At 36.1% G+C, this 13500-nt stretch overlaps 3 protein-coding genes across 5 annotated transcripts; 1 reads left to right on the top strand and 2 right to left on the bottom strand.

The window, feature by feature from the left end:
- Positions 1-2131: 2131 nt before the first annotated feature.
- On the bottom strand, positions 2132-5347 carry bbs10 (Bardet-Biedl syndrome 10). The gene is given in 8 exon segments (XM_059507191.1): positions 2132-2938; positions 2941-3051; positions 3054-3155; positions 3158-3244; positions 3247-3302; positions 3304-3490; positions 3493-3584; positions 5160-5347. Coding segments are annotated over 8 exon segments (1596 nt in total). The 3' UTR covers positions 2132-2165.
- syt1b (synaptotagmin Ib) lies at positions 2973-9788 on the top strand. 2 transcript variants are annotated; one of them, XM_059507192.1, is made up of 9 exons: positions 2973-3342; positions 7132-7310; positions 7391-7566; positions 7676-7789; positions 7982-8149; positions 8300-8467; positions 9144-9261; positions 9364-9497; positions 9580-9788. In XM_059507192.1, exons 1-9 carry the CDS (start codon positions 3329-3331, stop codon positions 9781-9783), a joined length of 1275 nt encoding a protein of 424 aa, XP_059363175.1. In that variant the 5' UTR covers positions 2973-3328; the 3' UTR covers positions 9784-9788. The 2 variants fall into 2 exon arrangements, with proteins under 2 accessions (XP_059363175.1, XP_059363176.1); XM_059507193.1 differs by lacking the exon at positions 2973-3342 and adding an exon at positions 6216-6543.
- An 829-nt stretch (positions 9789-10617) lies between these two features.
- si:dkey-30c15.13 (uncharacterized protein LOC558731 homolog) lies at positions 10618-13474 on the bottom strand. Of its 2 annotated transcripts, none has more exons than XM_059507189.1 (7): positions 13346-13474; positions 12954-13118; positions 12262-12372; positions 12095-12151; positions 11755-11862; positions 11531-11677; positions 10618-10863 (listed from the first exon to the last, which is right to left on the bottom strand). In XM_059507189.1, exons 1-7 carry the CDS (start codon positions 13361-13363, stop codon positions 10810-10812), a joined length of 660 nt encoding a protein of 219 aa, XP_059363172.1. In that variant the 5' UTR covers positions 13364-13474; the 3' UTR covers positions 10618-10809. The 2 variants fall into 2 exon arrangements, with proteins under 2 accessions (XP_059363172.1, XP_059363173.1); XM_059507190.1 differs by having other exon boundaries at positions 12954-13115; positions 13346-13467.
- Positions 13475-13500: the final 26 nt, after the last annotated feature.

The raw sequence follows: 13500 nt of genomic DNA, 5'->3' as shown, positions 1-13500 counted from the left end.
TAGAACTGTATTACAAATACCCCTTTTTGTTTCAAGAAAAATATAGAATGCATTTATATTCTATATTTAAATGTTCCAAGTAATTTGTATATTCTACGATGGTTTTATAAAAATTACTGATATATATATATATATATATATATATATATATATATATATATATATATATATATACACACAGTATATATATCTATCTCACATAATAAAGGTATTTGTACTCTCAAGACACATAAAAATCCCTGAATGTCTTTGCATTATATAAAATATCAAAACAAGTGCAATTTGTTTACAACCCGAATTCCAGAAAAGTTGGGACGTTTTTTAAATTTTAATAAAATGAAAACTAAAGGAATTTCAAATCACATGAGCCAATATTTTATTCACAATAGAACATAGATAACGTAGCAAATGTTTAAACTGAGAAATTTTACACTTTTATCCACTTAATTAGCTCATTTAAAATTTAATGCCTGCTACAGGTCTCAAAAAAGTTGGCACGGGGGCAACAAATGGCTAAAAAAGCAAGCAGTTTTGAAAAGATTCAGCTGGGAGAACATCTAGTGATTAATTAAGTTAATTGATATCAGGTCTGTAACATGATTAGCTATAAAAGCTTTGTCTTAGAGAAGCAGAGTCTCTCAGAAGTAAAGATGGGCAGAGGCTCTCCAATCTGTGAAAGACTGCGTAAAAAAATTGTGGAAAACTTTAAAAACAATGTTTCTCAATGTCAAATTGCAAAGGCTTTGCAAATCTCATCATCTACAGTGCATAACATCATCAAAAGATTCAGAGAAACTGGAGAAATCTCTGTGCGTAAGGGACAAGGCCGGAGACCTTTATTGGATGCCCGTGGTCTTCGGGCTCTCAGACGACACTGCATCACTCATCGGCATGATTGTGTCAATGACATTACTAAATGGGCCCAGGAATACTTTCAGAAACCACTGTCGGTAAACACAATCCGCCGTGCCATCAGCAGATGCCAACTAAAGCTCTATCATGCAAAAAGGAAGCCATATGTGAACATGGTCCAGAAGCGCCGTCGTGTCCTGTGGGCCAAGGCTCATTTAAAATGGACTATTTCAAAGTGGAATAGTGTTTTATGGTCAGACGAGTCCAAATTTGACATTCTTGTTGGAAATCACGGACGCCGTGTCCTCCGGGCTAAAGAGGAGGGAGACCTTCCAGCATGTTATCAGCGTTCAGTTCAAAAGCCAGCATCACTGATGGTATGGGGGTGCATAAGTGCATACGGTATGGGCAGCTTGCATGTTTTGGAAGGCTCTGTGAATGCTGAAAGGTATATAAAGGTTTTAGAGCAACATATGCTTCCCTCCAAACAACGTCTATTTCAGGGAAGGCCTTGTTCATTTCAGCAGGGCAATGCAAAACCACATACTGCAGCTATAACAACAGCATGGCTTTGTCGTAGAAGAGTCCGGGTGCTAACCTGGCTTGCCTGCAGTCCAGATCTTTCACCTATAGAGAACATTTGGCGCATCATTAAACAACAAATACGTCAAAGACGACCACGAACTCTTCAGCAGCTGGAAATCTATATAAGGCAAGAATGGGACCAAATTCCAACAGCAAAACTCCAGCAACTCATAGCCTACACCATGGTAAACATGCCCCGTCCCAACTATTTTGAGACCTGTAGCAGAAATCAAAATTGAAATGAGCTCATTTTGTGCATAAAATTGTAAAAATTCCCAGTTTAAACATTTGCTATGTTATCTATGTTCTATTGAGAATAAAATATTGGCTCATGTGATTTGAAAGTCTTTTAGTTTTCATTTTATTAAAATTTAAAAAACGTCCCAACTTTTCCGGAATTCGGGTTGTAAAAATAAAAATAAAGGAAAAGGTAAATAGCCTTTAAATGTAGTTAATTTGATGTTCTACAGTTGTTTTCATTCTGCAAGGACACATTTGAGAGGAAATGACATCAAAACCAGCTGGTTTGAAGTCATTGCAAACATAGCTCAAAAAGTTAAAGATGGTTCAGCAGCATTTGTTTGCAGATGCCACTTTGTTTGATATGTTGCATCAAATGCTTTGACATTCAGACATTTTTTAGCATGACTTAAGTTCAAATGCTTTTTAGGGCCACTGTAAACATAGATCAGAGGTAAACATGTAGCAGATGGCTGAATATTATAGACTTATGCATCTGTTGACTGAGTGGAGTTTGAACGCTCCGGCTTCTCTTCCTCCTCCTCAGAGTGTGTTTGAGGGCCAGTGCATAATGGAGAGCATGTGTGTAAAATAGGCCCTACACATTAGAGTCTGTGCAAACACTGCAACACAGAAACAAGCAGTTGCTTCTTTCCGCTGACCGACTCAAGACCCGATGCAGAACTCTAACTGAACCCGAACCCAAACTTCAACTCAGGTATTTCTGACTCTCGCTCTTTGGACTTTTCCCACTGCTTAAGATCATCCAAGAAACGTGTCTGGATATTCAGAAACCACCTGTGATTAGAAGCATACAAAGTTCTAGGCGAACACAACAAGGCCTCTGCCAGCAGCCTGAAGCTCTCTGGGTTACTAGAGTTACGTTCGTTCAATGAAAAGTAATGTAGCAAGAACTCAAATACTCCTCCAATGGGAAGCACTCCTCCTTCATGCATAATTCCACCCGACAGGTCTTGTGATGAAAGCGCCCTTTGTGATTGGTCCGAACATGGACTCTGCGATTGGTCAGATGCCAGTGTCTGACAGAAGCTTTCAGACAGATTCTGTAGCACTGCAAACACACCTAGGCTCACACACACAGACTGGTCAAGCAATCCCAGCACTGGTGCACAAGCGTGTGTGTGTGTGTGTGTGTGTGTGTGTGTGTGTGTGTGTGTGTGTGTGTGTGTGTGTGAAAACATGCCCAGACACGCATAGAAATGCCCATTGAGTTGCACATGTCTACAGGACTACAGCGCTGATGTTTGAAAGAAAGGATGACACACTCTAGTAGAGAAATGTGGTTTAATCGAACCCATTGCAACACACTTTCTGGCTGCTTCATGGACGATAGCACCACATGCACCTGTAAGGTGCTTTTACTGATCCTGCTGGTTCAGTCCACACTGACCAATCACAAGTCACAACCAGGACTTCAATCACCTCTGAACAGCCAATAGGAAGCCCAGTCACAGGCATATGAATGAGACCGTTTCTACTGCGTTTTGATCTCGATTGACTTGATGAAAGAACTCAGACAGGACTCGTTTCAGTACATCCGCCTGCAGATCCCCACTCTTCCAGAAATATACCCGCCAATCAACAAAACAAGAACGCTGCCCTCGTTTGTAACTATGGTGACTACAGTACAATGAGGCATATGGGGTAATTCTGTGTGTTACGACATCGTCCAATTCCTTCCTGCTCACAGCCAATAGGCAATTAGCGAGATTTTAAAGATTAGGGATGCTCCAAGATCCTTTGCGGCGCATGTGTGAGTCCTGAATTCCTCGTAACAGCGCGGCCAGCAGGAGAATGATTTTGTGTCGTCTGCAGTAGCTTTAGCATGTGCACACACACAGATAAATCCACATTATAATCCTGAAAAATTTCAATATTTTAAAATCCTTAATTTAATAGGATTTTTAGATATCTATAAACATGCAGTATCTGCAAAATGTTAATTATTTTACCACAATAAGAGGGATCATACAAAATGTATGTTATTTTTTTTATTTAGTACTGAGCTGAATAAGATATTTCACATGTTTATATATTGTCCATAAGAGAAAATAATAGTTGCATTTATAAAAATGATACGATGAAAAGTTTACATCCACCTGATCACTGTGCTTCAAAGAACACGTGATGCATTAAGAGCCTGGAGAGGAAACTGGTAAATTGGACTTCTTTTTGTCTTTGGGGCAATATGCAAGTTTCTTGTGTAGATTCTGAAGGGATACTAAATGGAAAATAAAAGTGTATGATATTTAGGCAAAATAAGAAAATGTACACATCTTGATTCTGTTCAAAAGTTTTCACCCCTGGCTCTTAATGCATGGTCTTTCCTGCTGGAGCATCAGTGAGCATTTGAACCTTCTGTAATAGCTGCAAATGAGTTCCTCAGTTGTCCTCATTGTGAAAAGATGAATCTTAAAATCATACTGTCATTCTTGGAAAGGGTTCAGTATAAAGTGAAGTGACATACAGCCAAGTATGGTGACCCATACTCAGAATTCGTGTTATGCATTTAACCCATCCAAAGTGCACACACATACTGTGAACACACACACAACACACACCAGTGGGCAGGCATTTATGCCCAGGGAGCAGTTGGGGATTCGGTGCCTTGCTCAAGGGCACCTCAACCCTGGTATTGCTGGCCCGAGATTCAAACTCACAAGCTTAGGAGACAAACTCTCTAACCACTAGGCCACAACTTCCCCCCAAATGCAAAAGATGCAGGAAAACTAAAATATTTGTGGAACCTGAAGGACTTTTTCTGAAGAACAGCAGGCAGTTTAACTATTCAACAACTATTTTAAAAAAATGCTGTGGATGCTCCAGGTTTTTTTTGAAAATCAATTATTATTTTCTGTTGTGGATTATATGTAAACGTTTTATGTTAAATATCTTATTTAGGTCAGTACTAAATAAACAATAACATGCATTTTTTTATGATCACCTCTTATTTTGGGAAAATAATTAACATTTGGCAGATAATACAAAGTGTATGTACAATTTTGAGCACAACTGTAAATTTATACACATATATAAACTATTGTTCAAAGGTTTGCAGACAGTAAGATTTTTTTAGGATGCATTAAATTGATCGAAAGTCACCTTAATTACTTTTACATTGTTACAAAAAATCTGTTTCAAATAAATGCTAATGTTTTGAATTTTGAAATCACATTTGTGATTACTCCACAAAATAAACACAACTGATTTCATAATTAATAATAAGAAGAAATGCTTCTTTAGCCGTAAATCAGCATATTAGAATGATTTCTGAAGGATGTGACACTGAAGACTGGAGTAATGATGCTGAAAATATCAGCTTTGCATCACAAGGATAAAATATATTTTAAAATATATTCCAAAAGAAAATAGTTATTGTAAATTGTAATAATAATTCTCAATACCACTGTTTTTACTGCATATTTTTAATCAAATAAATGCAGCCTTGGTGGGACTAAGACCTGGCCATGGGGTGCAGCAGGTGGAGTGTGTTGAGAAGGCTCTGTCCATGTCTGGTGATGAGAGTTTCTTCTGTGTCCCAAGTGAACAGCACACTTCCACCGTCTGGACCGAGACAACGGCAGACTACACACTCCAGCACCCCAACTACACTGACACACACCTGCAGAGACACACACTCCTCCTGCATCTACTGTACACACACACAACAACAACAACACTATTAACACATGTATGATGACACAAACAAAGAGAATTATTAAACAAAAACAAACATCAAGCATATGAGGACAGACACACCATAAATAAATAATATTTCTAATGAACAAGCAAACTTGAGTGCATTTGTCTAAACAGTCATATGACTTTGACTATAACTACACTTCTGGATATACAAAAGAAAAACATGAAACCAAAGAACTGAACCAACCCCAACCCAACAAAACTGTGTAAAATGATCTCGAAACGATAATATCCTTCTCATCTGGATATAACATCCTCAAACGTCATCCAGTTTTTCTCCCTGTAAACATAGCGGAATATACTGACACCTACCGGACAGACAGTGGAAGTGTCTTGTAATAATAATGCAATTATTAATGATGGATGAAATATGTATTTAATGCAACTTTTAATATTTTTTCAAAGAAAAGGTTTGATACGTTCCATAAAAACTGGTGCATTCCATAAATTCAGCTTCAACAAGATCTGCTAAATAAACCTTGAAACTTGAGTGGATCAGACCATTAAATGACACTTTTTAAGGTTTTAAAATGATACATAAGGTATAATATGTATAATTCAGATGAATTCTATATTATAATTTATAAAATAAATTATACATAAAATATAAATAATATTTGGTAAATAAATCTATGCTACAATTCTAAAAACAATATAGTGTGTGCAAAAATAAATACATTTTTAAAAACAAATAAATAAAAACATGAGCCAAACCGATTTGTTAAAGACAAGCTTGCAAATGTTTTTTATTATATTCTTTGGATGCAGATAGCACATTTAGACATTTTTTATCCCTCAATTATGTCCCTCAAATATTAATGAAATAACCAGTACTGGCTCCTTAATGTGAGCACTTCTATGTCCCTCATTTAGACCTTGTCATAATGTCCATATGGTTCCACCCACTGCTGCATAGCTTGCAATTGGATGCTTCTCTCTCAGTCTTCTCTCCCTCTGTCATTGTCTCTCTAGCAGCGTTAAACTCAGTCAAACATCTTTATATCTTTAAAAGAATAGTCTTGCCAAGACACACAAGACAGCTTTATCTCATTACCTTAGTTTCTGTCTTTAATTTTCTGTTTTTACCTCATAGTAATTCAGATAAGCTGCCTGTCAAGTGCACTTCTCAAATCAGTGCTGCAGGTAAGTGTTCTTCCTCCTCAAATAGCCTATAGTACATGATTTTTTTTTAAGATCCTTAAATTACATATATACTTAACAATGAACTTTTTTGTGCATACAAACACATGTTGTATCTGAGGCTATGTCCATGCTTTTTATATAAACTAAACAATGCTTTGAATATTTTTATATAACTGCTTCTGAAGTTTGCATTAGGATGTATTTGACGGTGTTGTGTATATATAAATGCATGCTTATTGTTATATGTGTTAGATATACAGGTGTTAGTTTGAGTCAGGGTATCAGTGTGTCTCAGGGATATCAGTGTCACTGGCTTTCTGTGTCTCATTTCACTGTAAATAGAGAAAAAATCAATAAATCCCTACTCAGCATTTCTCAAAATAATCCAAGGTTAAGGAGCATCATATCACCTGCTGTGTGCTCTGAATGTGAACCTGCCTGTGCCTTTACACCCTATAATGAGCTTCCAGAGCATCAGCATTATGCTCACTATTATCTATGCAAATGCCAAATGTTATAAGAGAATTTAAAACTTTATAAAGTCATGCAACTCTTAAGATAATGCACATCTCCACTGCATATCCTCAGAATGCATGAAGGTGATGCTCTGCTGGCTGGTCCTTCTTCATCTCCAGCACTGAATGGATCAAAGATACCTGGAGCTGCGAGTTCTCCACCCACGGCTGTTCATCCTCCGACTACAACCGCAGAAAGTTTGGCTCATAGCATCAGAAGCAAGTTTCTGAATGAGCTTCATAAAGTCCCATGTGAGTAGACAGTCGCTCTCACACACATAATCACTTACTCATCGGTGTATTTATGGTCGTTTCTGTGTGTGTTGTTTCAGTACCATCCTGGGCTCTGGTGGCCCTCGGCTTCCTCATAGTTCTCATCACGCTCAGCTGCTGTCTGTGTTTCTGCAAGAAGATGATATTTAAAAAGAAAAAGGAAAAGGGTGGGAAAGAGAAAAATGAAAAGAACAACATTCACCTATCAAACGTGAAAGAGGATGGAACAAAACAGGTACTAATTATTGATGTGTGTTTATAGTGTGTGTGTGTCCTTATATACATCATGTTGTTGGGCAAGCCCATGGTAATAATGACTGGCATTTTGATGGTTGTATTTACAGGCTGTTCATCACGACACGGATTCTGATCACAAGGAAGAGGATTCTGAGTCTAAAGAGGCTGCAAAACTTGGAAAACTTCACTATACCCTTGACTACAACTTCACTGACAGCGCGGTATGAATACAAATCAGCGACCAGTCACCAATATCCATATTAATGAGATAAACTTGCTTCGGCAGGGTTGGGTTTTTTTGTTTAGTTTTTTTATCTGCAGAGGGCTTTTTTTGTAATGTAATGTGGAGAACGTCATTTAAAAATTACAATTCGGAAAAATGTTGAATGAATATGATATCATTTCTTGTCCAGTTAATTGTAGGTGTGGTTGAGGCAGAAGGTCTTGCTGCTATGGATATTAGCGGCACTTCGGATCCATATGTGAAAGTCTACCTCCTCCCTGACAAGAAGAAAAAGTTTGAGACGAAAGTTCACCGCAAAACACTAGATCCAACTTTTAATGAGCACTTCACCTTTAAGGTACAACTTAAAATCCACTTGCACTAAAAATCCTTCATAGAGGTCACAGCATGCAAATTGACAACATAATGTTGGGGAAATAATGCATTTAACTGCATTAAAATGTGTGTCAGATGTATGGATTCTCTCATATATATATTCTGTCTGCAGGTTCCATATGCAGAGCTTGGAGGAAAGACACTGGTCATGACAGTGTATGACTTTGACCGTTTCTCCAAACATGATGCTATTGGGGATGTGAGGGTGCAGATGAATAAAGTGGACTTCAGTCAGCTTACAGAGGAGTGGAGAGATCTGCAGAAAGCAGAGAAAGAGGAGGTACGAGTGAGGAAGGGAACCTTGAATAAATGCAGGGTTGGGCCAAAAACGTTTTCATGACTCAGAAAAATCATGTCTGAAATCTCAATTGAATAGATCATATTGCATAGTTGAATCGATGGTGAACTGGAATAAACACAAACAATGGGATTTTTTTTTTTTTGTCCAACACAAGCGAGCTTTGCAACAAAACATAAAAAGTATAATAATATTTATTAGAATTTTACAGATTTACAACGCATTTGAAGAGAATATTAATATATATTCACATCAGACATATTAACGATGTTAATTTAGTATTTACATATTTAAATGTAACAAACTGTAATATTTAAATATGTTTATAATTTAAGTCTTGAAATTCTATACATTTAGGATAACTATTTAGACTTAGTTATACTGATCTTAAATTGACTAACACATATTCATATTTACATAATGCATGTAAAATATACAAATTATATACATTATGCAAGTTTTTGAAAAACTAATATTGAAAAACATGTTCAACAACTGATTATGCTCTATCAATTTTTTATATTTCAAATATCTACATCCTTAGAAATGAAACAGAATTATTTCTATATGTATTCCATTTCAATATTTAAACATGAATTACTCTGTACCTGCATGTGACAGTGAAGTAATACCTGACTTTTCGCTGTTGACTCAACAGCACGAGCGGTTAGGTGATATTTGCTTGTCTCTGCGCTATGTACCGACTGCTGGAAAGCTGACTGTTGTCGTTCTAGAGGCCAAAAACCTCAAAAAAATGGATGTGGGTGGCCTCTCAGGTGAGTGGAAAAAGTGAAGTGACATTATATACTGACACATTTCAAAATACAGATCTGAAATGCCTTTTTACCACAGTAATTCAGACATTATCTGTTCTACAGACCCATATGTAAAAATCCACCTGATGCAGAACGGCAAAAGGCTGAAGAAAAAGAAAACCACAATTAAGAAGAACACACTGAACCCGTATTACAATGAATCATTTAGCTTTGAAGTGCCATCTGAGCAGATTCAGGTAAAGTTGAAGTCTCATTTCTGCAGGTCTTCTGAAAATGAACGCATTAACGGATCTGGACTGTTCTTCTGTCTCCTTTTAGAAAGTTCAGGTTGTGGTGACAGTCCTGGACTATGACAAAATTGGGAAGAATGATGCCATTGGAAAGGTTTTCATAGGACTTAACAGCACAGGAACGGAGCAACGCCATTGGTCAGATATGTTAGCCAATCCAAGAAGACCCATCGCTCAATGGCACGCCCTTAAACCTGAAGAGGACGTAGATGCTGAACTCATGAAGAAATAAAGCTGTGTGTGTTTCTGTGTGAGCATTTCTATACAGAAATATTCCATGGTTTGCTTTCATCTGTGAAGTTTGTGCATATGTGTGCATGTTTGTGTATGTGGGGAAAGACTGAGGTAGATCTGGTAAAATCATATCTCTTAATAATCAGAAGCACATTTATTTTCAGTATCTTGTGCAAGATGTACAAAGATACATTACATGATATGTATTAGACAATGTGAAACAGCACTCACAATGCAACTTCTGTAATAACATATTCCTGGGTAAAATAGAATATTTATGAGGAAATAAGGAAAACAAATCCATTGGTATTTGATTGTAGAAAAGTAGGTTATGACATTACTGATTTTATTTTTCCCTGCCTATGCATTAAAGTAATTTGAGCCAGAAGTGGATAAAGTTATTACATTTTTAATGTGCACCCAAAGGGTTAGTTCACACAAAAAAATTAAATTCAGTATCATTTACTCACCTTTTAGATTTTCTGTCTTCTGTTAAACAGAAAAAGACAATTTGCTGGTAGCCATACTATAGAAAATCAAGTATGGAAGTCTATGGCTACCGGAAACTGTTTGGTTTCCAACATTCTTCAGAAAATCAAATATTCATTCTTGAGTGAACTATTCCTTTAAAAACTGTTAAGAAAGTGAACATGGTCAATTTTAATCTAATGTTGTCTTGTTGACTTTCAGCATAGCACAACAAGGACATCTTAAGACAATTTAATAACCATATATAATTGTACATAAATATACAAAATTATTGATGGGGTCCATGTTATCCTCACAAATGGCATGAATATGTATTGAATGTATATAAACGATACATTAAATGTAAGATAAATTATGTAGATTTATTGCTTGGGATTTGCACAAACTGAAATATGTAGTCAGGTTTTTGCAATATCACTATTATTTGTCATTGTAAACCTGGGTGTAAATGCTTAATGTATTTATTCTCTTGATAAAATAAAATAAGCCATACATTTTTTTTGCATAAGTTTTCCTGATTCCACACACCAACTGTTTAAATGCTGAACTGTTCGTTTTCCACCAGTGGATCTGAATGCTCATCTGATTTCTAAGAAAAAAAAACTACATTAACTACATAATAAACATTACAAGGTTTCAGCATGTACATTTTTTAAGACCACTTTTAAAGAAAAATTGAGGAATAAACTGTATGGAACACAGTATGTTCTCTAAATGTAAAAGTCCAGGGAGAACAACAGAAATACAAATGAAAACAGATCTATCAGAACTTTTTCCTTTAAAAAAAGTAATGGTCTTCATCTGTATTTTTGCTCTGAAGATTCATGAATCAAGGTACATTTAAACATAAGATAAGAAATCTTATTTTCAGAGAAATTCTGCCCATTGGCTAAGAACAATCAACTTGATTCAAAGCAAAAACAAGGTTTCATATCTTAAAACAGATTTGTTCTAGTTTTAAGCATACACTCGATTGTATTAAATTTCTTACAAAGTTTTATGTTGCATCTCAAATGCATACTGATTTAAAAATGTTTATACATTTGTACAGGAAATTCAAAAAATTCTGAGGATGATATTCATTAGTAGTAATGCATTCAACATTTAATGCCATGGATTTCTGAATTTAAGAATTTCTTCCCAAATTTAAGCCCTTTTTAGGCCTTAATTCGTAAATTGGGTGAATTAAGACTTGCTTTTTAAGACTCGCAGAAACCTTGTATTATAACTGCATTGCTAGTGTGTGAATGTTGTACCTGTATTACGCTGATGTAGTCCTGTCTGTAGAGGGTGCTGTAGGACTTGATTCCTTTCCAAATCATGAAGAGCATGTATATGGCTGCTAACATGCACTGGAGGATGGACATGAAACCACTGCCCTTCAGCACATACACACCAATGCGCTGCAAAAGAGACCATGATCTCATTTCAGTGGTGAATTCTACTGGTTTAATGAGTGGCAGTGTCTCTGTACACGCACCTGCTGAGGGGTGGCCATTTCCATTAGTGACGATTTAATAAAGAAGGTGACAAAAGAACAAACTGCAAACAGTAAGCTGAAGATATTCAGGCACATCAGAGTCATGACCTACAACAGCACAGATCACACTTATTAACATGATATATCAAGGATATATCCAAACTACACAACAAACATTTAATTTGGATAAATATCAAACCAAGTGACATGCATTTCAAAGTAACACATTTTTAAGCTAGGTATTTTACAGAAAGATGTTTATGGAGTTAAGAAAGATACTGTTCAAAAAGAAGACGAAAGGAAAAAATGGATTTAAAAAAATAACATAAAACAAGCTTACTTTGATTTTTTTGGGTTTCCTCTGGACATCAATTGCAAGTGACCCCGTGGCTAGAAACTGAGACATAACACAGAAAACAACTAATTAGTAACTGTACAGTAGCGTGTCAGACTAATCCATGCTTTGTTCTTATTTATTGAACCAGAAATGTTAACTGGAGCACTTACAAAAAGGCTACACCATATTGGAGCCGTCATAGACGCAGAACAGCTGAAAGTCAAACAAGTATAGGAGAAAGTGGAAAGAATACAGAAGGCAGCACTCAAAATCTGAACAACCTGAAAGAGAAAGACAAAGAAAAGAGAGAGAAATGCAAGAAATAGGTTACAGTATATACTCCCTACAATTGGTCAAAATAAAGTAAGTCATATGCAATAATAAATGTTTCAAATATTAGTATGCCATGTTGCCATAATGTATGTTTAATAAAGCAAGTGGCATTCATTTTTTTAATCTTTATGTCAAACAGAGTGTTAATCATTTGAGCAAGTTATTTGAAAAAAATATATACTTTCTTTAAACTTTTCATAATTTTTTTAAATTACTTTTTTAATGTCTATAATGTTTCTCTTAAGTTTATTAGTTTTAGTATTTCATATTAAACTAAACAAAAATGACAAATGCCGCCCCGGTAAGTATCTGAAATAGAATAATTGTAATTGTTTTTATTTTATTAAAATAAAATTTACTTTTTTCTTAAGTAATAGGAATGTTTTCTATGGTTTTAGATTTGGTCAACCAGATTTAGATTTGGTCAAACCGAAAACTAAAGGTGAAGCTGACCTGTGAGTGTATGTATTCATTAAATCTAAACTTTATTGTGATTGTTGGGTGTCTATGACAGTTAAACTTTTGTTACCCCAGACAGGAGAAGGCGGGTGTTGACCATTTTCCCAAACCAGCGGACCAGCCGGTCTTCCATCAGCTCTCCAGCTGTGGAGTCGTCTGCTGGAACAGGGCTGGGCAAAGGGCGCACCTTAAAAAACACCTGATGTAGCCCCTCCTGAAACATGTTCTGAGTCTTCTGCGGACAAAAGAAGTGACATCAAGAGCAACCACAACAACAAATGGACTCGATTTGGATGTGATTTAGATTTTTTTGTTGGGAAGTTAATCTAATCGGTTAACATACATGTACCATAGCATTTACAGTCATGCTTGATCACTGACAATTTAATACAAGTCTATAGTGACTATTATGGATTTACCAAAGACTGTATGGATTTACGAGTGAAGTAATGTATAACTTACCTCTGGAATCTCAGGCATTATATATGACGTCTTTATAAATTAGTGCGAACCAAGTCAACACACATTCAAATATATGGATTCACTTTAAGATGAACCTCCGTCTTCGTGAAATACAGGGTCAAAGTTCTTTCTCAGAATCTTGCTCTTAAAGCCCG

This window comes from Carassius carassius, chromosome 23 (genome assembly GCF_963082965.1).
Source record: "Carassius carassius chromosome 23, fCarCar2.1, whole genome shotgun sequence".
Classification (NCBI taxonomy): Eukaryota; Metazoa; Chordata; class Actinopteri; order Cypriniformes; family Cyprinidae; genus Carassius; species Carassius carassius.
This window is presented reverse-complemented; position numbering and strand designations above follow the sequence as displayed.

Bases quoted from the DNA above. Each gene is read 5' to 3' on its own strand.
- si:dkey-30c15.13 (XM_059507189.1), bottom strand. The intron at 12,373-12,953 runs GTAACAAAAGTT...TTTCTCTTTCAG, and splicing joins CCCGCCTTCTCCTGTCTGGG to GTTGTTCAGATTTTGAGTGC. The intron at 11,863-12,094 runs GTAAGCTTGTTT...GTGCTGTTGTAG, and splicing joins GGAAACCCAAAAAAATCAAA to GTCATGACTCTGATGTGCCT.
- syt1b (XM_059507192.1), top strand. The intron at 8,150-8,299 runs GTACAACTTAAA...TTCTGTCTGCAG, and splicing joins ATGAGCACTTCACCTTTAAG to GTTCCATATGCAGAGCTTGG. The intron at 9,498-9,579 runs GTAAAGTTGAAG...GTCTCCTTTTAG, and splicing joins TGCCATCTGAGCAGATTCAG to AAAGTTCAGGTTGTGGTGAC.